The sequence below is a fragment of the Dendrobium catenatum genome, unplaced genomic scaffold (genome assembly GCF_001605985.2).
Source record: "Dendrobium catenatum unplaced genomic scaffold, ASM160598v2 fragScaff_scaffold_1329, whole genome shotgun sequence".
NCBI lineage: Eukaryota > Viridiplantae > Streptophyta > Magnoliopsida > Asparagales > Orchidaceae > Dendrobium > Dendrobium catenatum.
In genome coordinates, this window is record NW_021319791.1 from 58,022 (window position 1) to 83,217 (window position 25,196).

The following is a 25,196-nucleotide window of genomic DNA, read 5'->3' on the forward strand; positions in this document are numbered from 1 at the left end:
TACCGCTGAGGGGCAATATTGGCTGAATGTTTCACATTCCAACGATCTTGTTGGACAATACATATTAGATGGGGTATGGGTCCTCCCTGAACACCTACCACCTGCATTATATAATGCTATCAATGGGATTCAAATATATGGCAACATTAACTCTTGCTTACTTTGGGATAATCGGGATAACAACATGTTCAGTAGTTATTTAATTGAGTTTTACTCACATCTGCATAGGTGCAATTGGTATAATCTGATATGGCATCCCTATCATTCTTTGAGATATTCGTGTTACTCTTGGATTGCTGTTGTAGGGGGTTTGAAAACTACTGATGCTTTGCAAAAAAGAAATATTACTGTTCCATCAATATGCAGCTTATGTCATAGTCACTCTGAAAGTGTGACACATCTATTTTTTGAATGCTCATACTCACATGTTGTCATTATAAATCTTATACCCTCATCTAATCGTTTGCTTCTAAGACCATCGATTCTTCATCTATGTGAGTGGATTGATGCAGAATTTAATGCTCATAAGAATGTCAAAAATTTATACCTTCTTTTTGTGAGTTGCTGCCTCTACTTCATTTGGAGAGAAAGGAATAGTAGAAGTTTTGGGAACATTATGAATAGCAGTAGTACTACCTCTACTATTATCAAAAGAGCTGTTTTTGATAGAGTTAGCAAGTGGAAATCTTTTTCACAAATATTAAGTTGCTTATGAATAATTACTTCTCTAGATGTTCATATGGTTGCTGATCTCTTGGTTTATATTGCTCTGCCTCTCTCGTTGTTGGAACAGAACGGATTGGTTTTCCTTTTGGCTGTCGCTGGGTGCTTATGTTTCGAAGCTTATATATGTTTGCCTGCTCTGACTTCAATGCCAGTTATGCCTATGCCTTGGATAATGATGATGCTCCCTTTGCAGGTTCTCCTTGGATGGTTTACGGGCAACCAGGGGATTGAGTTTTATGATGTTCTGTTGGTTCACATTCCTGGGTCCAGACTCTTTTTGGCTTAGGGAGCTGTATTTTTTATTGCTTGTTGTGTTTTCTTTGAGCAGGTTTTTTGTTGCTCTGTTGGGCATGCTCTTCTTTTTGGAGCTCTGATTTTTTGGGTTTTGTTTTTACTTGTAATTGTTAGTTATTTCATATTTTAATATACGGCTAAGCCAAAACTTTCCCCAAATTTTTTTTTTTTTTTGTAAGTTATCTGCATACAGGAGACATAATTCTGCTATTTAATAGCTTTTATTTCTATTTTTGTCCTATTCTCTAACATCTGATTTTCATCGTTTGCACGTGTGATTAGTTTTGACAAATCGATGCAATGTCATTTTCATCTATATGGTGATTTTCAATCAAATGAGTTGCTTTATGATTATTAAATTAGATTCTTTGAGTTCTTGATTTTCATCTAAGGGAACAAGTATACATGATTTTGAGCATATCAACAATAGACCTACATTAAGACACCATATAGGGTCCTACATAAGGTTATGCTTAAACTTCATTTGGAGCGGCTTTTTTACTGCTTCTTAAAGCATCTTTCTAGTACTAGAAAGCTGCTTTAAGAAACAGTAAGAAAACCGTCCAAACGGGGCCTTAGATTTCATTTGGAAGAGTTTTCTTACTACTTCTTAAAACAACATTTTAGTAAAAAATTTAAATTTTGTACTAAAAAATTAAAGAAACAGTAAAAAAGCCATTTCCAAACGAAGCCTTAATCTTGCTTGGTTCTGTTTCTTTGTCAGTGGACATAGAGGAAGTATCTCCTTACGAGCCTTTTCCAATCTTGAGCAGATATGTCTGCGGCCTCCCTCTATTGGGAGTGCCCTTACCAAGCATGCAGAGTTCTAGGGACATGTGAACAAAATAAAATACAATAGAAGCACTAGGGGTAAGCCATGAAGATAAGAAGTGAAAACAGGAGTTGAGACTTGCTTGCTGAATTTTAGTTTCACAAATTTTCAAGCCTTGGAGTCCCAAGTGACCTCACATGCCATTTATTTTCAAAAAGTATGGCCTTTACATGTTAATGACGAATTCTCAATGAACAAAATCCAGCCACAACATGAACTGAATCCAACCTGATATTCGAAGCACAACAAGCCTCTCATGCAGCAACAATGGTAACGCATCCAATGTAACTAGATTTAACTGATCAAATTTTCAGCATCCTCATGCTCCGAACCTTGACCGTAATGGAGATCAGAGCTCGTTGAGAACTTCAACCATCGATTCTTTTCAGTATAAATCAGACAAGGATGTAATATAAACCCAACAAGCATGGCAAAGAGGCTAACAATCATGACTTTGAAAGAAGAAAAAGTTAAAACCACTAGTATCAAAACGGTAGGAGGGATGAGCATCAAAGTGCAACCAAGAGTATCCAAAGGGACCTTATATGGACGAGGTGCTGATGGGCACTTTATTCGTAGCTTTATGAAGGCTATAAACTCCAAAATCATTCCAAAACAGTAGAGAAAATTCTCAGCAGCAACTATTTCTTGGAAGCTCATCCATGAGAGCAATAGCACACCAGATGCAGAAAAAAGAATCCCTACAAATGGTGTTCCATATTGAGACCTCTTGGCAAAGAAATCAGGTAGCATCCCTTTCTCAGCCATACCAAGAAGTTGATAAGAGTCGCTGCTCATTTCAGCAACAAACATCCCCATGTTTGACAACGCTGATGCACCTTGTAGCCACAATCTCAGCCAAACACCACCGAGTATTTTGGCAATTTCAGAAAAGTAGCCGTCAGTCCAGAGCTCCCTCTCCAGTGGAATAGCTCCTGTGCCAGTCAAAAGAGGATAAATATACACCAAGACAACTAATATTAAAGCGTAAAATAGTGCCTTTGGTAGAGTCTTCTTTGGATTGTGGACCTCTCCTGCCAAAGTGCTTATTGAGTCCCAATAATTCAAATTCCAAAAAAGGGTATTCAAATATAGACCCCAATCAACATTGTTAAAATCAGCTATCAACCATCGTGAAACATCTAGCCTTGGAATGGCTATGAACCCCATTACAATGAAAGGAAGAATTGAGAAAACTCCAAGAAATACAGCTACCCATCCAACTATAGCAAGCCCTCTGTAGTTCATGTAAGTCAAACCTACAGTAAGAATCAACACTGCCAATGTTCTCATAAGTCCCCCTCCTAGAGCTGGAATTCCAGACTTCAGATAGTCTAAAAAAAGAACAGGATACAGAGCATTATCTATGACACCACTTAGCCATTTCATCCAACCTTGTTGGAAACCCCAGAAAGGACCCAAAGAAGAAGACACCCAGAGAACATAACCACCATTCTCTGGAAACATTGTGCCCAATTCGGCAGTAATCAGTGCTTCTGGAATGCTCCATATTAATGGAAGTATTAAAAATCCAAGAATTGAAAGAAGAGGGCCGGCGGCATGAACACTGTCTTCTATTCCAAAAGGCCCACCAGAGACCTCGTAGAAGATTAAGAAAATAAGAGGGATAATGGAGACTTTCTGAAATTTTTTGGATTTTTGAGATTCTTCATTGGTGTCGCTGTCTTGTTGGCCACCTGTGTCCCCCATGTGCCTTGAAGAACCTTTGCTCTTTGCCGGACTTCTCAATTTCTCTGTGAAACATACACACAATCAGACCCCATACAAAGCTTACATTTTTTAATTTAAATTGAGTAAAGAAACCGCAGTATTAAAAGAACTGAATAAGAAAATGATCTTTATAAAGCTTCAGAGCTTTTGAATGAGATGCAGAAAGGTAAATATATCTCACATGCTTATTATGCAGCTATCAGAAATAAATCCATATGCTCCAAGCATATAAGTACTATATCCATGGAAAATTCTTCTGAGATATGGCATTACAACTTTTTCACAGGAAGTTCTTCTAACACCTCACAATACATATTAACAGTACTGTAGAGTGTAACAAGCATAAATATAATATTTTAATCATTAAACATCTAATACTTTTCATTCATTTGGAAAATCATATAAAATATCCACTAATATTTTCATTATATAAATGGAAACATCAAAACAAACTTATAGAGTCACTAATATAACTCCAAAGTAATACATCACTGAAATATTTACATACCTCAAATATAAACTTCACAAACAAAGATAAATACTAGCATAAAATATGAAATAACTTGTAAATTAATCTGTAACGATATTTTCCTTTCCCTTTCCTGTAACAACAGCCAGTAAGAAATATACTGGTGAGCTATGAGGCTCAATAAGCTTTGCAAATTAATTAACAGTTAAAATACAATTATTATAATAAATTAAAATATTCAAATTATCATTAAATAAACTTATCCTTACTTGTAAAACATCATAAAATCATATTTAACATTAGTCTTTACTTCTTCTAAAGTTTACACTGAATATCAATTTAATATGTATAAGATTTGGCTACACTTTCATAACAATATTCAATTGAGCTCAAATAAACCTGACATTATCGCTATTAAATTATATAGAAGTCTCATTTACCTCTTTAAGGATCCCTTTTGCCCCACCTACTATGTAGGTATAATATTCTCTGGGGTCCCTTTGATCCCACTTACAATATAGTCTCATTATGGAAACCCTTTTATCCCACCTACACTTGTAAGTCATACATCCTTTATAACCAAACTTTATTTTAAATTGATATTCACTAAGCTTCTTATATTCAAAGTTCTTATTTTTTTACAGGTCATCATAATACCATCTTTGTTTTACCATTTGTATAAAGAAATATGTATGACATATATTATACTTTACTTTAAATTTGATTCATTCAAATTTACAAGTGATTACCCACACATGAATACTTGACTGTCATATACATAATATAAATTGTATCATTTAACGACTAATTTTCTAAGTTATCCTTAAAAATCAATATATATATATACATATGTCTACAATAATAGAAAATATTCTTTTAATTAAAACTTTACATTACTTACCTACTTGAATATTCGTCTCTTCAATTCATCCACAACACACTCTTGTTCAATTATAAGTAAGCTACACAAATTATTTTTAATTCTCTCTAATTTCTATAATTTATTATTCAAATAAATTCGCATAAATTTCATTTATACTAGCATTATAATTTACCTCGTAACCTCCCCTTTGCATAGATCCAAAGAATCACACAATACAATATGATTATCATCTTTAAAACTTTGCTAAATTTAGAGAATATAAAAGACAATGACAACATTAGAATCCTTAACTTTTTCTTAAATTCTATCTTTTTTCTCTTAATCTTACTCCAAATCCTCACAAATGACTGTTCACTGTTATTACTCGGCTACCCAAACCGCACGGATTTTCTTTGTACTATAGTAATTCATATAAATGAATATACAATTAAATAATTTAATATTACTTATATTTATTTAATAGTAATTGATAAGATAAATAAAATTAATTTAAAATTAATTGATTTTTTTTTACCTGAATTCAGATATTACAAATCTTCCCTCTCAATAGAATTTCGTCCCCGACATTCGACTTTTCATATTTTATCAAACAGGTGAAGATACTTTAGTTTCATGTCAATTTTTTTTTCCCATGTAACATTCTCCAATGATCTGTGATTCCATTTTACTTTTATAATATGAATCTTTCTATTTCTCAATTTACGAATATCCCTTTTCATCTTCATTTCAAGTTCTTCAATATACATCAAATCTTTTTGAAGTTCAATTTAATTATGAGGAGCTCTCTGAATTTCATATGTAACCCATTTTCTAAGTATTGATACATGAAAATATTGTGAACATCAGACATGTGTGCAGGTAATACTAACTTGTAAGCAACTTATCCCACTCTTTCAATAATCTCAAATGGACCAATGTATCTAGGACTAAGTTTTCCACCTCGTCCAAATTTAGTAACACCCTTCATTGGTTGCACTTTCAAGAATACAAAATCTCCCACTTCAAATTCTATCATTTCATCCTTAGGATTATAGTATTCTTATTGGCGATCTTGAGCTACTTTTAATCTATCTCTAATTAATCAAACAATTTTCAGTAGCTTGATCCACTAACTATGGACCCAATAATTGTCTTTCACCAACTTCAAACCAACTCAAGGGAATTATGCATTTTTTGCTATATAAAACTTCATATGGAGCCATCTTAATATTGGATTAGTAGATACTATTGTAAGTGAACTCTATCAATGGAATATGATCTTCCCAGCTACCTCTAAAATATACAATCTTAACAAACCTTCCAGCACTTGAATCAGTTTTTCTGATTGACTATCTATTTGTGGATGAAATACAATACTGAATTTCAATTTTGTGTCCAAACTTTTATGAATATTCTTCCATAATTTGGATGTAAAATATACATCTCTATCTGCACAATAACCTTAAGAATTCCATGCAATCTGATGATTTTCCTCACAAATAACCTAGCCAATTTATCCACTGAATCAGTGTGACGAATAGGTAGAAAATGGACTGACTTTGTTAGTTTGTCAATCACAACCCATATACAATCATGCTCTTTCCTTGATCTGAGAAATCCTGTAACAAAATCCAAAGCTATTTCTTCCCACTTCTATTCTAGAATTGATAGATATTGTAACATTCCATGAGGTTTATGATACTTAGCCTTAACGACTTGACACTTTTCACATTTAATCACATATTTAGCTACATCTCTTCTCATTCCTAGCCACAAAAATAAGGCCTTTAAATCTTTATACATTTTTGTGCTTTCAGGATGGATTGAATAACCCGAATTATGAGCTTCATATAAAATCTCTAAAATAAGACCCGATTCCTTTGATATCCATAAATGCCCACTGCTCATGATTCTTCCCTAGTCATTTATATTGAAATCCTTTCTTTTTCCTGACTACCACTGCTAGTTTCTGATATTTTGTACTAGTCTTCTGAGCTTCAATGATTCCTTCTTCTAAAGAAGGATAAACTGACATCTGATTAAGGCTAACTGAATATTGACCTCCCTACATTCTAACTTCCAATTGTAAGACTTTCATTTCTTTAATCATCTCTTCTTCCATAGTAAACATACAATTCAATTGTGCTCTAGACTTTCTACTTAATGCATCAGCAACTATATTAACTTTGTCTGAACAGTACTGGGTAACAAGATCATAATCCTTTATAAATTCTAACCATCTCCTCTGTCTCAAATTTGATTCCTTCTGAGTGAAAATATATTTCGAACTTTTGTGATATCTAAAAATTTCACATCTTCCTCCATACAAGTAGTATCTCTAAATTTTTAATGCAAACACAACTGCAATTAGTTCTAGATCATGAGTTGGATAATTTTTTTTATGATGCTTCAACTGTCTGAAAATATAGGCAATCATCTTTTTATTTTGCATCAACACACAACCCAATCCTTTTAGAGAAGTATTGCTGAACAATTGAAATCCCTCAATTCTAAAAGGAAATGTCAACACTGATGCAGTTGTTAAATATTGTTTTAATTCTTGATAACTTTGTTCATAATTATCATTCCATTCAAATTTAATGTCCTTCCTGATTAACTTTAGATACAGGAAAAGCAATTTGAGAAAAGCCTTTAATAAATCTTCTGTAATATCCTGCCAATCCCAAGAAACTTCTGCCCTCTATCACATTAGTTGGTCTAGGCAATTCTACTACTATTTTTATCTTTTTTAAAATACTTTCTCCACTGACAATGTGCCCCAATAAGAAAATTTTCTTTGGCCAGAATTCACCTTTAGAATATTTAGAAAACAATTTATGTTGCCTCAATAATTCCAGCACAACTTTTAAATGATTTGCATGGTCTTCATCATTCTTGGAATAGATCAAAATATCATTGATAAAAATGATTACAAACTGATCTAAATAAGATTTGAAAATTCTATTCATCATATCCATAAATACTATTAGGGCATTGGTCAGACCGAATGATATAACAAAAAATTCATAATACCATATCTGATACCAAAAGCCGTCTTCTTAACATCAGATTCTTTCACTCTAATCTGATAGTAACTTGATCTCAAATCAATTCTGGAGAAGACAGAAGCACCTACTGATTGATCAAATAGATCATCAATTCTTAGAAGATGATACTTATTTTTTAATTGTTACATTATTTAATTCTCTGTAATTAATACAAAGCCGCATTGAACTATCATTCTTCTTGACAAATAATACCGGTGCACTCCATGGAGATGAAGTGAGTATGACAAAATCCTTTTCAATCAATTCAGCCAATTGACATTTCAATTCTTGCAATTCCTTGGTTATCATTCTATAAGGTGATTTCACAATTAGATTTATTCCAGGTTGAGGATTTATTGAAAATTCAACCTCTCTTTCTAGAGGTAAATCTTTTCATTCCTCTGAGAAACATCTAAAAATTCATTCACTTTAGGAATAGAATTTATATTATCACCCTTTTCTTTAGTTGCTTCTAACTTTGCTAAGAAAATCAAGTCACCTGCTCTTAAACTTTTATGAACATGACTAGAAGCAATTAAGGATGATATTACCCCCCTTTTACACTTGAAATAAAATACCTCTTCCACAGGCAAATCAAATCTGATCCTTTTCTTCCAATATTCAATGGTGGAAAAATATTTGACCGACCAATTCATTCTCAAAATTACTTTGAACTCCACAAATAAAAGTACCATCAAGTCTGCTTGAAGCTTCCTACCAACTATCATAAAATTAATTGAACATGATGTAATAGCATTCAAATAGTTACTCGCAGGTAAACTAATACTCAACCCAGGAGTAAAAATAGCAGGTTTCGTATACATCTTCTCATAAAATATCTCAGATATAAAGGAATGAGATGCACTAGAATAAAAAATACTCTAACAGGTAAATATGAGATTTTTAAAGTATCTGTCATCACATCAGAAGATTCCTAGCCTCTTGAAAAGTTAAAGCAAATATTCGAGCTGGTGCTAATCTGATTGCTTCACCTGAGACTTCTCCTTTTATCTTTAAAGCAGGTTGATTCATCTGTGGTTTGACACCTCTATATTGATCTGTCCTCTGATTGCCTTTAAATTGTCTGCTTCTATGAACATTCTTTAGACAGTTTCTCTTGATATGTCCTAATTCCCCACAGAAATAACATTTTCCTGGATGGAGATTTTCCACAATTTGCATAAACGAATAGTGTAGGAACTCTTATAGACTGATGTTGTGGCTTTTGATAAAATTTCTGTCTATTTAATGATCCACTCATGAAATCATCTTGTCTCTTTCTTCCTTTAGCCTACCATTTTTGTTTGACCAGCTCTATATCATTCTCCAACAATCTAGCACATTCAACCAGTTCAACAAATTCATTTATGCGAAGAGGAATTAATTGATATCTCAATGAATCCCTCAATCCTTTCAAAAATCTATAATATTTTCATCTGAAATGTTGATAAGCTGCGGAGCATACCTCGATAGAGTTGTAAATTCTACTTTATACTCAATAACAATCTTTGCTCCTTGTTTTAGATTTACAAAGCTTTTATGTATTGCCTGTCTTACTGAAGGATGAACATACCAACATCTAATGACTTACTCAAATTCCTTCTAAATAATTTGATCCTCTTCTCTTACTTTGAATTTTTTCAGATGTTGTCCCCTCCACCACCTTTCTGCTTCACCTTCTAACATAAAGATTGCTAGGGGCATACATCGGTTCTCAGTCTCATTTCATTCAAAATTTTCTCAATCATAATAATCCAATCTTCTACACTTCTAGCATCAACTTCACCTTTAAACAATGGTGGTTTTAGTATTTGGAAAAGCTTTAGAAGCTTATCTACTTTTGCTCCCACAAGGTCACCTGCCTCAGCATTTGCATTACTATTAGGAGTGGTAGGAGTGGCTGGTGTAACAATAGATGGAACTCTAGGTGCTGCAGATCCCACCATAGATTACATCATTTCCATTATCCACATCATCATACTCATCATTTGCATTTGTATTAAATTCCTTGACATTACGTTAGCATCAGGTCCTACTTGTGCATGGTCTACACTGGATGCACTGCCTCCTACTGGTGCAACACTTTCAAGACCCTCAGATATCTTATCAGGCTCAAATGACTGACCATCAGTCCCTTCAAGTATTCTTTCAGCCATTATATCTGCAATGCATTATATCATGAGTTATGTATTTATATAATCATGTACATCTTATTGGATGTTACTTTCATATGCTTAAATACAAGCGAGGATAAGTTAGACTTATTACTAACTTAAAAATACTATATTCTCCTAGGCTCTGTAATAAATCTATCATATCCAATCACATTCTCTTAGAGAACTTAATTTACTTATGCTTTTGTATATTTATGCTACTGTCATTAAATCCCCAGAAACATAACTCTTTGCTTTGATACCACTTTTATAACACCTCATAGTACTCCTTAACAGTACTGTAGAGTGTGACAAGCATAAACATAATATTTTCATCATTGAACATCTGATTTTTCATTCATTTGAAAAAGTGATATAAAATATCCATTAATATATCTATTATATTAATGAAAATATTTAATAACTTAAAGTTTTATCAAAGCAATACTTATAGAGCCACTAATACAATTCCAAAATAATATAACATTGAACTATTTACGTACCTCAAATGTAGATTTCACAAACAAAGATAAATACTAGCATAAAATGTGAAATAACTTGCAAATTAATCTACAACGATCTTTTTCTCTTCTTTTCATGTAATAACAACCAGTAAGAAAGATATTGATAAGCTATGAAGCTCAATAAATTTTACAAATTAATTAATAGTTAAATTATAATAATTGTAATAAATCAAAATATTAAAATTATTATTGAATAAATTTACCCTTATAAAACATCATAAAATTATAATTAATATTAGTCTTTAATTCTTTTAAAGTTTACACTGAATATCAATTTTAATTTATAAAAAATTTGGCTACACTTTCATAATAATATTTAATGGAGCTCAGATAAACTTGCCATTATCACCATTAAATTATATAGAGATCACTTTTGCATCTTTAAGAGTCCCTTTTATCACGCCTGTTTGTATGTATAATATTCTCTGATGTCCTTTTTTCCCCACTTACAATGTAAACTCCTATATGGGAACCTTTTTGTCCCACCTATAAGAATAAATCATATATCTTTTATAGCCAAACTTTACTTTAAATTGATATTCACTAAGCTTCCAATATTCAGAGTTTTTATTTTTTTACATGCCTTCATAATATCATCTTAGTTATACCATTTGCATAAAGAAATGGGTATGTCATATATTACACTTTACTTTAAATTTGATTCATTCAAATTTGCAAGTGATTATCCATACATGAATACTTGACTGTCATATACATAATACAAATCGTATTCTTTAACGACTATCTTTCTGAGTTATCCTTAGAAATTAATATACATGCCTACAATGATACAATATATACATTTAATTAAAATTTTGCATTACTTACCTCCTTGAAAATTCATCTCTTCAATTCCTCCACCACGCACTCTTCTTCGATTGTGCGTAACCTACCCAAATAATTTTTAATTCTCTAATTTTTTTAATTTAGTATTCAAATAAATTCGCATAAATTTTATTTATACTAACATCACAATTTACCTCTAGCCTCTCCTTTGCATAGATCCAAAGAATCCTACAATACAATCTGATTATCATCTTTAGAACTGTGCTGAATTTAGAGAATATAAAAGATAATGAAAACATTAGAATCCTTATATTTTTCTTTACTTTCTCTCTTATTTCTCTCTTAATCTTACTCCTCCAAATCCTCATAGAAATTACTGTTCACTGTTATTACTCGGCTACCCAAACCGCACAGATTTTCTGTGTTATAGTACCGCGGTTATTGTAGTGAAATGTCTACAGTAAAATTTGTGAATTTCTCCCTTGCAGCTTGCTGAATTGTGCCGATCCTGCTACAGGAAAAACTGCACAGCCGAAACCTTCTTTACTGGAGATGTCGCTACCTTCAACACTGTGTCAAATTCCTTCCCAATGCACTACACCGAAATCACTCTCAATGCACTGTGTTGTTCATTGACTTCTGACCCGAAATCTTCCCAAATGTTTCCAATTGCCTATATTGTCTACATCTGTGAACTTTATCAAAAGGGAGGAGAATGGGGCCCACTAGTAAACTGATTTCCAAACAATTCCTACAAGCATCTATTCAGATAAATACATATACAATTAATTAATTTAATATTACTTATATTTATTTAAGACAAATAAAATTCATTCAAAATTAATTGATTTCTTTACCTAAATTCGGATATTTATGTTTCTTCTATGCCTTCTTCATGACAAAGGTGAACTTGCTTTCTTAATTCAAACTATCTCAGCAAAATTCAGGATAGTCTAGAGACTCCTTATGGAAGATACTATTAGGTGCAAAAGGGTCCAATGGAAGAGATTGAAAGCAACACAATGATATAAAAGATTCTGAAGCAAACTTTGTTGGATGGAGGATCTAAAAGGCCACGTTAAGCAAGAAATTCAAGCAGACACCAAAAGTTACATTATCATAAAGCCTTGGCTGAAAGACAACTGCTTGTATCATCATTCAGGAGACAGATAAACTATTCGTATTGGTGTTCCAACCAACACACCAAACTCTTTTATCATCTAAAATAATACTGATCCTTGCAATCGAATTCAGCTATAATAAACCATTGAAAAAAAAAACTGACTCCAATATATGGAGGTAAAGATTGGCTCAATCCTAAGGATTGTTTTCTACTAGTTTAGCTCGCATTCTTCTCCGAGAAGAATTTCCCCAATCTTGTGCAACATTAACCAAGCAGACCAGCACATTCTTCTGTGTTATAGCTATCTTTTTCAGGAAGCTAAAGACAATGGATAATTATCAATTTCTGGAAAGCAATTTCAATAGCATATGCAGTTTTTGTGGGACCTGTGATGAATCTCTAGAGTCTACACCATTTATTATTCGAATGTCTCAGTTCCTTCTAGCTTCTACAATGGGCATAAGGGATGCTCAGAGTAAATGTTCAAATCCTGCTACTAAAAAAACAATCAATAGCATAAAATGATTACAAAGTTGTAGAGAGATAAAGTAGCAGCATTTGCATCGTTCCTGTGCTCTGGTAAATGAAATGAAAGAAACGTCTCTTTATCAATTATTCTCCACAAGATTAAATGGAGATCCACTCAAATGCTGCAGTCATGCATGCCCATGGACCGATCTTCTGTTTTACCTTATTATTACATTACTCTTCCTAACGACCTAAGATATGGAGTGATATTTCCTGGTTAAACCATAAATTCATGTTAAGATAGTCCAATCATTTTCCTGTTAGCCTACTTTTAGCCTAGATGATCTCGCATTCTTATATTCTCTTAAAAAAATTGTTGAAAAAAGAAATGTGTTCACTACTACAGATCAAGATGCGGAAACATAGAAGACTATAAAGAGCACAAAAAGTGACTACAATATCGGGCTACATGTTAAAAATGCTTTTTTTTCCTGTCCTATGTGGCATGTATGTACCAGAAAGTCACAGTACCGGAGAGGATTTCTAAAAAAACAAATCATAAAATTAACTTGCAGCAATTTGTTTCTTGCTAAACACAAGTGCGCAACACAAATAATAAACCATAAATGACTTGTCTGGTTATATAAGGCATGAATATCACGATGAATTAGGGAGGACTCAGCAAACATGGAAAAGGATCAAACTTAAACAAAAGATAAAACGAGTTTTTTATGAGATGTCGACATCAGGTGAAATCAGATCTAGGGAAAAAGATATAGTCAACGTATGATGACAAGAACCAGCTGCACAAATCGGGTTCGACATGGAAAACGAAAGAAATCGACAGAAAATAGATTAGGGAAACTGGGAAAGAGAAAGGAGAGAGTAGACCAAAAAAAAAAAGAAACAGTTCAAGATCACCTCACCGTTAAATGAAGAGCAGCTTAGCTACCGCACACCATTCTCTCATCCACGGCGCATAATTTTTCCCTAATGTGAGCCCATGGAAGCAGCAGACGGCGAAAATTTTAGGATTTAAGAGTACCCTCAGTATGGATACTGCTCCTCATAATAAGTACAAAAAGTGCGGCTTGCGGAAAATTTTTTTTTTTTTTTACATTTATGCCAATTAAGGGAAATTCATAAACACAACGCACATAAAGACTTGAACACATGACCTCTTAGCTGGAAGCCTAAACTCTCAACCAACAAGCCAAGATGAGTTGTGTATTGCGGATTTTTTGTATAAGTTGAAAATATAGTGTACTGTCTACCACCAACAACAACATCAAACTTTTATCCCACTATGTGGGATCCGCTACATGAATCAACAACAACATCAAAATTTTATCCCACTATGTGGGATCCGCTGCATGAATCATTTTTCTCTATTGTGTCATATTAAAAGTCAAATTCTCGTTTAAATCTAATAAAGAAAGGTCATTCTTAATATTTATTAACCAAGTCTTTTTAGATCTGCCTCTATCTTTCTTAACATAAGTCAAATCTAATATCTCTACTCTCCTAACCAGGTCATTGAAAGGCCGCCGTTTTATGTGACCAAGCCATCTAAGGAGACTCTCTCTAATCTTATCTTATACTGGAGCTACTCCAACCTTTTCACGTATATGCTCATTTTGTATCATATCTATAAGGATAAAGCCACTCATCCACCTAAGCATCCTCATCTTTGCCACACTTAACTTAGCATTACGCTTCTCTTTTAATGGCTAACATTCAGTACCATAAAGGATTGCAGGCCTCACTACCATCTTATAGAATTTTCCCTTAAGTTTGAGGGGTACTTTTCTATCATACAACAAGCCCGTTACATTCCTCCACTTCAACCATCCAACTTGAATTCTGCTGATAATATCCTCATCTATTTCACCATCAGTCTGAATAATAGATCCAAGATATCTAAAATGTGTACTCTTATTATTGACTTGATCGCCCAAAGTCATAATCCCCTCACTAGGTCTATTATTACTAAAATTACACTCCATATATTCTGTTTTAGATCTACTCAAGCAAAAACATTTAGTCTCTAATGTTGACCTCCATAATTCAAGTTTACTTTCAACTCCCTCTCTAGTCTTATCAACAAGAAGAATATCATTAGCAAAAAGCATACACCAAGGTACATCCTCTTGTAAATGTCATACACCAAGGGTTTTACTGTCTACCTTTTAAAATTATTCTAATTACATATATAATACTAAAATTATAATACTTACATACACACCAGCTTAATACCATCATGTTCATCAAAATTATCACTATATTTTCTACCATCAAAGCGCCTACCCAACCCTACCTTTTGCACGTAAAAGCTCTCTTACTTCGCTCATCCTTGCTTGCCATTCGTACCTAATCCCCTCCTTTGTTATCTAGGTAAGGACAAAGCCATCCAGTCAAGCATGAATAGGCTATCCTTTGCTCTCAACAACTACTTGCACCTAATTAGGTAATCCTTTCCTCTCGAGGAGAGCACAATGCCATCTACTCACACCTGAACAAGTACTCCTTTCCTCTCAAGGCGAGCACAGCATCATCCACTCACCCCTAAACAAGTACTCCTTTGCTCTCGAGGCGAGCACAGCGCCATCCGCTGGCCCCTGAATAGGTACTCATGTCTACCGCTTTCCTTCTCCTTTGATGTGCTTTTTGTCTTCTATAGTTATTCGACTAACAGAGCCGCTCTAAGCAAGCAAGCTCCATGAATGGCGACATGCTACAGTTCTTTAGTAGATGTTGACCCATACACATCAACTCACGCGCAGAAGGGGCAAAATTAACAAATCAAGCAAAGTGTGTGACATTTCACTTGAAGGGTCTAACGACCTTCAATTGTTAAACAAACTGTGCTATTGCAATCAAGAAATCGAGTTCGCCTGAGAGGCAACCCCTCACAGTCAAACCTAATGAGATTGGTCCAATGTGATGACCGACACCCAAAATTAATGAGCAACATCACCCAAATGATGTCCGATCGCAAAATGAATTTCGTCGTTGCATTCGAAATGTTGTCAACACCAAAAAATCAGTGTCAACCTTTTTAATTGGGGTCCTCTGAGGCGACGGCATGAATCCTGAGGGGATTATGTGCAAACAAAAGAAATTGACACTTAACATCGAACGAACGACGGTCGATCGCAAAATGGGCTTTTTTATTACATCCAGAATATCGTCAATACTCAAAAGTGACAATCAAGTTGAGAAATTAAAGCCACACGAAGAAGTCAACACGTATCTTGAGGCAACGTGCAAAATCGAGAAAATTGTCATGTGGCAATGCCCAAAAGACATCCGATCGCAAAACGAGTTTTGTCATTATGTCCAGAATATCATCATTACAAAAATTCAAAATAATTTTGCCCAATAAAAATTGCATGCGCAAAATCAATATGAATTTCGAGGAGAATGAACATAAATCAAGAACTCACTCAAATCGGGCCAAATTTAGTTGATTGATGCATTACTGTCATCTTAAATTAGTGAGTAATAATGATCGGTCATTAATATTACTATTAATTTAATAAAAAAAATAATTTGGAGTCAAATGAAAGATTAGATCGCATTAAGTGTGAACCTCGTTTCTCCATCAAAATCCTGTAAATCCTTCTAAAACATGTCATTCACAGCTAGCGAGGTGGTCGCTTCTGCAAAGCTCATCTTGATGTCATCTCTCATCCTTAAAACAAAATTAAATGAAGCCCTATTAACCTTTTTTTTTCCTTTCTTATATCTCCACGCACAAAGCCTTCAGCCTCAGCCATCCCCCATCCCGATGTCCTCACTGTGTAAGCCTCTCAACCCCTACAGCTACTGCATTTCATAACCTACTTTAAACTAAACAGAACCCACAACTCTTTCTTTCTCCCTTTGAATCTCCTCAGAGCCAAATACTCTACAAACACCTCTAGTTAATTCCAACCTCACAACCAGCTTCACCCATCAATCCTCCCCAATCAGCTGCCAAAATACCTCTACTCCTATCCACGAACTTGCTCCATGCTCACCTGAAGCCTTCTACTTCATATGACCCCTCCCATTTCCTTTACTCATGTACTCAAACAACAAATATTCACCCGATCCATGCCTTGCTCGACTTCACTCTGATATAGTCGAATACTCCTCCTTGCCTCGTTACCGACCGGCCTACACAGCCTTCATGTGCCGACATCACCTCCCTTTGACCACCCTGAAGTCTCATTCCAACAACAACACTCTTCAAAGTCTTCCCCTAAGAAAGAAATGACAAAACTCCATGGTTGAAGCCAAACGCCAGCGAGAGAAAAGACTCCCCTGAGTCACGAGAAGATTCCTTGCACTTGTAGTCATCTTCCTCGCAACCTCCATGCTTCTTTCACCTATTATTAAATAAACTCTTCCTCATCTATCTTCATAGCTCACTGAACAATGTTTCCTGATTCCAACTAAAGTTGCATGAAGCAGAGTGTGTTTTTTCCCTATGACTTAAACCCTAGCTTCTCCTCTCTGTCGTTGCGTGGGTTCTCGATGTCGGGAGAGGTCCTACCTCTCCCCCCTTTGGATGGCTCTGGATCCGAAGGATTTTCCCTCCCTTCCTGGCCATTCTCTTCTTAGGCCAGCTCCCACTTTCGTCCAAGGCCTTTTATATGCCGATACCACCGCTTCCCCCCCTTCTGTCCCTGAACCCTTTCCAGCGGCTTTCTTCCCATCGTTACCCAAGCTCTCTTTTACTGCTGGTGATCTCTTAGAAGGTTCTATGCTTTGGACTCTCTCTCTCATCGGATACTTGATTAGTCAATGTTTGTATCATGAGCGACTTCTCGCCGCTATGAAAAAGGTTTGGCCTTTAAAAGGTGCGATCACCCTAATCTCTCTTGTTGATGGATTTTTCTCATAAAGTTTACATCACAAGAAGATTATGATGCTATTTGGTCGGGTGGACCTTGGTTTCTCCTTGGGAAACCATTCATCTTACAGAAATGGTCTCCCAAATTTAAACTTAAAAGAGATGAGAATGCTTCGATTCCCATTTGGATTAAGATTGTAGACCTTCCACTTGCTTTTTTGACCCCTAATGGCATCTCCAAGATTTCTAGCTATATCGGCATTCCTCTGTCTGTTGACTTCTTAACCGCTAAATATTCCAAACTGACCTTTGCTTGTGTTTGTGTTCAAATCTCAAAGGATTCTCCTCTTCCCGATGAGATTTCTTTAAAGATTGATGGTGAAGATATGTCTCTTAAGGTGGTTTACGATTGGAAACCCACCCCGTGCGAAGGCTACCACTCTCTTATTCATCCCTTCTCACTTTGCCCTTCTAACCCCAACCCCACAAATGTAGCCATCATCCCCTTTCTGCTACGAGGTAGGAGTTCTAGTCGGCCTCCTTGGCCGACTCTCAGCACAACCTCTAAACCTCCTTCCACATCTGTTGTTCCCTCAAACCCAATTCCACGATCTTCTTCTGTCCCTCTTGAGACGTGTGTTGAATCTAGTTCTTCATTCGCCCCGCCCCCCCCCCCCCACACCATTCTCCCTTCCTGAGAAGACTCCACTTATCCCCAACTTAAACTCTCTGAATGAAGACTCTTCTAATGAAGCCTCTTCCTCTTTGGAAACCCCCATCTACCTCCCTATGTCATTCCTTCCTCACACTCTCCTCCAAACCTTACCACCTCCAACAGTTCAAGGATCTTCTCATGGAGGAACCTCATATTATTATTGATAGTAATTCGATTTTTGATGACAATCCCCTGCCTTTATCCAATGACATTAACATCGTGTTAATGTTTGCCCCTCCTCCTCAAATGCCTAATCCTCCCCTCTCTCTAAGCATACTAGAGGGAAATCAGCTAAAAAATTCAAACCTTCTAAATCCAAATCCTAATGCTTTATCCCAATCTTGCTAGTTGGAATATTAGGGGGTTCAATACACCCGACAAGGTGATGGTGTGGAGGGACCTTGTTCGTGCACATAATATGAAGTTCTTATGTCTACTGGAAGCTAAGATTCTTCCCTCTTCGATTGAGTATGACTGGGTTTTAAATGCTCATCGTGTTTTTGATAATGAACAGCATTGCCACAATTTTGGTTTTTCTAACCCGGGTAGGATTTGGATTAAATGGGATCCTTCAAATATATCCTTTTCTCTTATGTTCCTCTCCTCTCAACTTATCCATGGTATTATCTCTGTGGGCTCCTTACCACCTTTCCACTTGAAGGTTATTTATGCTGCAAACACCTTTGAAGAAAGGAAATCTCTCTAGTATAACATTAGAGAGCTGGTACCCTCTTCTCCTCTCCCTTGAATGGTTATGGGAGATCTTAATTGCAGCAGATTTGAAAATGAGAAGGCTGGTGGGACTCCTATACCTGCTAACAGGCTATCTGAGCTTAATAGATTCATTTTTAACTACGATCTCCATGACCTTGCTTCAGTTGGTATTTTTTACACTTAATACAATCAGAGGAATGATTAGCCAATTCATATCAAACTTGACAGAGTGTTGATTAACTCTCATTATTTAGACCAATACCCTAATGCACATTACAAGGTAACCCCCCCCCCCCTGATCACTCTCCCCTCATTACCTCTACTTCTTCTCCCCATAGCCTTCCAAATCGTTTTCTTTTCAAGAACTACTGGACCTTCATGGACGGATTATGGGATGACGTTTTATCTTCTTTCTCTCAACCCTCTTATAGAAGTCCCATTTGCCTCCTCCAAAATTGTTTACAAAATCTAAAAGGTGTCCTGAAAAGAAGGATTTGGGCTTCTTCAAACTACATTTATAACTCCATTCTAGAGCTTAAGAACAAGTAATTGTTTTGCTTAGATAATATTCAAATCTCTCCTTAGATAATATTCAAATCTCTCCTTTGAATATTAATTTAAACTCTTCTCTAAAAGAGATCAATACTCAGCTTGTTAGTCTTCAAGCCTCATGGGCTTCTAGGTTTTCTCAAAGGGCCAAAGAAAGATGGTTGTCTTAGGGAGAAGATGATCTTGATTTTTTATATGCTAAAATTCGAGCCAAAAGAAATCATAACAATTTCTATGAAATTTTAGATGCTAATGGTTCTCTTTCCTTTCACTAAGACATTGCAGCTGCCTTCATTCAGCATTTTAAAGGTCTTTTCAACTCTCCTAAGCCGATTAATGCTTCTAATTTCTCTATCAATCCTGGTAAATGCATTCCCACGGATTTGGTTCCCTCCTTGGTTCTTCCTTTAACTTATGATAAAATTAAAAATGTGGTTTTTGATGGGAATGATTCCTCCACTCCAGGTCCTGATGGTTTTTCTTTTGCCTTCTATAAGAGAACTTGGCACATTACCAGCCCCCACATTTGTAAAGCACTGATGGATTTTTATTCCTCTGGTTACTTACCTAGGGGTGTTAAGTCCATGGCTCTGGCTTTAATCCCTAAAGGGGCCCATGTATCTTCCATTTCAGATTATAGGCCTATATCTTTGTGCAATGTTTTGTATAAGATTATGGCTAAGCTGGTTGCTAATAGGTTGAAAGCTGTGCTCCCCTTCATTATTTATAAAAGTCAAGCTAAGTTTATTAAGAATCGTTGTTCAACTGACAATATACTTTTGTCTTCTGAGATTCTCAAAGGTTTCAACACTTCTAGCAATTCTTTCTACGCCAACTTGGATATTCTCAAGGCCTTTGATTCTGTATCTCATGATTTTCTATATCTTCGGCTGAGATAGAAAGGTTTTTTTGGAGAAATTTATTAAATGGATGAAAGGTTGCATCTCCAATGTATTTTTCCATTTGTATCAATGGCTCCCTTAATGGTTTCTTCAACTCCTCCTCGGGCTTACGTCAAGGATGTCCTTTATCCCCGCTGTTTTTCTGCATTGTCATGGATGGGTTCTCTTGCTGTTTGGTGGATTTGAATCCACCTTTTATTGGCCCTTAGATTAATGGTTGCTTTGTTAATCATCTTGTCTATGCGGATGATGGATTGGATTTTGGGAATGCCACTCCTGCTAATGCTTCTACCCTAGCCAATTCAATTTCCTACTTTGCTAATGTCTCAGGTCTTTTTATCAATTCTTCCAAGAGCTCTATAATTTTTTCTAAAAATGTATCCTATCAGGATCATATTTGTGATTCCTTGGGCATATCACATCAGAGCTCCTTCCTCAAATATCTGGGCATTCCTATTGCCACCACCCGCCTCAATTCTTCTCACTTCCAACCACTACTGAGAAAAATTCTTACTCTACTTGATAGTAGGAAAGTTAAATTTCTCTTCTTTGCATGAAGGGTTCAATTCATAAATTTTACCTTTGCTAATACCATTGCTTACTAGATTAGGAGTTCTATAATACCCAAATCATGTTGTAAATCTATATCCATGCTTTGCTCTAGATTCCTATTTCATGGTAGGCTGATAAGAAACTACACTTAATTGCTTGGGTTAATACTTCCTTGCCTAGGCATCTGGGTGGTCTCGGTATCCCTTATATTGATGGGTTATATCACGCCAGCTTTTGCTCTTTCTTGTGGAGATTTTTTACTCAAGATAACATGGACATTTTTTTGTTCAAATATAATTATTTATCCCTTTGGAAGCCTCTTACTGCTAGTGCTTCTAAATTCTGGAAGAAAATTTGTGCTACAACTAAATTAATTAAGGGTTTTAATTCCTTGAAAGTCTCTCCCAACTACAATTACTCTATGGAATGGGATCATTGGTGCAACAAAAAGTCTTTGTATGACATTTTACCTTCCTTTAGGTTTGTGCAGTCTTTTGTTAATTACTACACTAACAATAGTTGTTGGGCTCTTCCCCAAACCATCCCGGATATGTTGCTTATTGAGCTCTCGGGTATTTCTTTTTGTAAGCAACCTGCTGTGTCTTGGGATGGCTCACAAAATCCTACTTTCTCTATCTTTTATTCCAATTATTGTATACATGTTAAAGAGGTGAATTGGTATAAATATCTCTGACATAAAAAGTTTTCACTTCGATATTCCTCCTATGCCTGGATGGCAGCTTTAGGTAGATTGAAAAAAGCAGACTTACTACTTATGAGGGGTATTGAAGTTTACTCCAGTTGTTCTTTCTGTGATGGTGCCAGTGAAAGTCATTTCCACTTATTTTTTGGCTGTGATTTTTCATTTGTTGTTATGACTAGTCTTTTGTCGGTTCTGGATATTTTTCTTCTGAGGCCAAATTTGATGCAAACTTTTGACTTCATTAATGGTTCACATGATTTTTCAAGTTGGGAGAAAACCTTCTGTTATCTTGTCATCTACAACTCTATTTACTTTCTATGGAGAGAGAGAAATTCTAGGAGGTTTGATAATGTTTGGAGCAGCCCATCTGGAATATGTTTCATTATCCGGTAAGCTATACTTCCTAAAGTTAGGAAATGGAAACATTTTAATGATCTTAAAGATCGTTTTACGATGCTCAATTGAACTTTCATGGTTCCTGGATGTCTTTTTGTGGTTTTCCTGCTGGGTGCCTTTTGATGATCTCTTTGTGATACTTCCTCTGCAACCAGGGGGTTTCGTTAAACTCTTGGCAATACCCTGAGCCCTGTTTTTGGCTCTTTCCCCCTTGTTCTTCCCGCTCTTTTGACCCTATATTTTTGCTTCCTCTTGGAAGATTTGTTTTTTTCCTACACGCTTTTTATTTACTACACATGTAACTAGTTCTTTATTTTAATGAAATTTGGGCTTTATGCCCTCTAATTCCCCCCCCCCCCCCCCCCCCTCCCCCCCCCCCCCCCCACCCCAAATAAAAAAAAATAAAAAACAATGTGTTCCCCTTTCCCCACTCTCCATCACATACGCCTATACTTGACATCCTACAAGCCATGTGTTGATTCTCAATTTCTGGCTTTTGTGCCTACTTATACACCCACCAGAAAACCAAATCACAAGCCATCTCTATTCACAACAACAACACAACAAAAGAGACAACCTAATACATCACCTATCAGTTAACTAGAGTGACTTTCAGACGCCAGTTTAGCTCACTTATAGCATTCAATGACCAAGCCCCAGCCTTCAAACACTCTCCGCAAGCTACAACAAACTACAGTCCCATTTCATCCAAGCCCAACTCCAGAAACCAACTATCCTTCACAACAAAAAAAAAAAAAGTGGACTTTCTGTCCATTTTTTTAACTTTATTTTTCTCAGCAATTATTGGTCTCAAATCTCATTATTGTCATTGTTAGTTTTTAAACATAATACATTATATAATATATATATATATATATATAACACTAGAAAAAATTTAGTTTTTTTTTCTATTTTTTGTGTGTTTCAATCTTAAGCCTTCTAACTTATAATTGATGCTACTGACCTCCAAGACGAAGAACCCCCTACATGCGCACAATAGGAGGAAGCCTGGTGTGACACTTACAGGGAGGTGGGTAGGCTCTGTACATGCTTTAATAGCATGGCGGGGGCACTTCTAAGTACCCGTCGAGCCTCAGTGTCGATGGGAAAAATAATTGTGCATTTTTAAATAAGTATCTCGAAGACCCATACACGTTCTCGTCGCGTTGTAGGATTGAAGAAATATTGCCACAATGTCGTCTGAATCCTACCATACATGCTCTCGTAGCGTGGTGGGTTGGCCAAGACTCTTGAGTTTTCCCTTACACTGGGAAGATGCCGGGAGGCTGCCAAAAATTATACTGAGGAGGGACTTGATTTGAAATTAAATGAACTAAACAGGGGGCTTGATATTGAACAAACAATGAAAAGCTAAATTTGAACTTGAATATGTCATAGGGAACCAGATTCCAAATTAACAAATGTATTATCGTAATTAAGATGCAAATGTAAAAATAAGCATTAATGAGATGGTAAAGAACCTGTGATATAACTTGCTTGTAAGCCAAAATATGAAATCTCTAATGAATGCTACAATTTATTTATGATGATTAGGCCAATCAAAATGGGAACGTTAGCTAGCAATAGTGATAATATTATCACCCACACCATGAACCATTAAGCAATGTGATGAATAATCATTAACATACATAAAAGAATTATCTGAAGGTTGAAGATAAATATGTATGTAATGAATAGGTGATTCACTAGTTATTATGCACAATGAATATAGCCGCTTTCATATATACTTTGGCTATAAGCGATGAAATTAAAATGGCATATCACATTCCCTTAGTCAATTTATAGACAAGGGTCAAGGACCTGTATTGAGTACATGTTCTTATAAGCATACATAGAGGACTTGTGGTATGCAAAATGATTCTCTTAAGGCTACGAGCATGAACTCATGACACCCATGACAACCCACTTGCAATCAAGCTACAAGTATCTTGTAGGGGATAAACTCTAAGAATACACAAATGATGAACAATGAAATTAAAATGACATTGAACATTCCAATCAAATCAACCTACAAGAAAAAAAAATGAATGAAAAATATGAAATGAAGCCTCCTATAAACGTTGAAAGTTCTCAAGCCAATTAGGATGCAAATATCAGCAAGCAATGTTGTCAGGTTCGTTATGTATGTTGCAGATCATTTCCAAGGATGGTGAAGAATATGCAACATACATATGGCAAATGCAAAATTCTCATACAAGCAATGATAATAAGGAAGCTGCAACCACAGTGGTACCCCTATAAATACATACAATGTGACATATAATGAAATTCAACCAACAATCAACATCATTTAACAACAAAACACACCAACCCTCATGCAAGCAAATGTGGAGAATATACAGTAGATGCAAGCTCCTACGAGTTACAACAAAAGCTCGTCAAGTATACACTATACTTTTTACGAGCAAATACAAAAGATCTCCAATAGATGCTGGCATCTACAAACACATAGCAAAAGATTTGTTAGTGCGCAATAATCTGCTCATAAAAAGCAACAAGTAGTGTGCGACAGTCTACCTATATAAAGTGACGGGAAACCCACAGTAGAATGCCACGCCATGAGATTCATGACATGTATACAAGCAGACATAAGGCATCTATAAGTTCCCAAATAAAGCATCACATATGTTTAAATAATAGTTGCCTGCATATCTGACTAGTGTCAAACATTCCAAAACGGCCCCCCTTACATACAAAAATTTATACACCTGCATGAGACCTAATGAGGGTGTTATGGGTACACACATGACGCCTAAGGATGTTTCACGGGTCAAATGATAAACCCAAGT

General features: G+C 35.6%; 1 protein-coding gene across 1 annotated transcript; it reads right to left on the reverse strand.

Annotated features, from left to right (window-relative positions):
• Nucleotides 1–1,904: 1,904 nt before the first annotated feature.
• LOC110098518 (probable polyamine transporter At1g31830) lies at nt 1,905–14,078 on the reverse strand. The gene is made up of 2 exons (XM_020825376.2): nt 13,942–14,078; nt 1,905–3,606 (listed from the first exon to the last, which is right to left on the reverse strand). Exon 2 carries the CDS (start codon nt 3,560–3,562, stop codon nt 2,147–2,149), a length of 1,416 nt encoding a protein of 471 aa, XP_020681035.1. The 5' UTR covers nt 3,563–3,606; nt 13,942–14,078; the 3' UTR covers nt 1,905–2,146.
• Nucleotides 14,079–25,196: the final 11,118 nt, after the last annotated feature.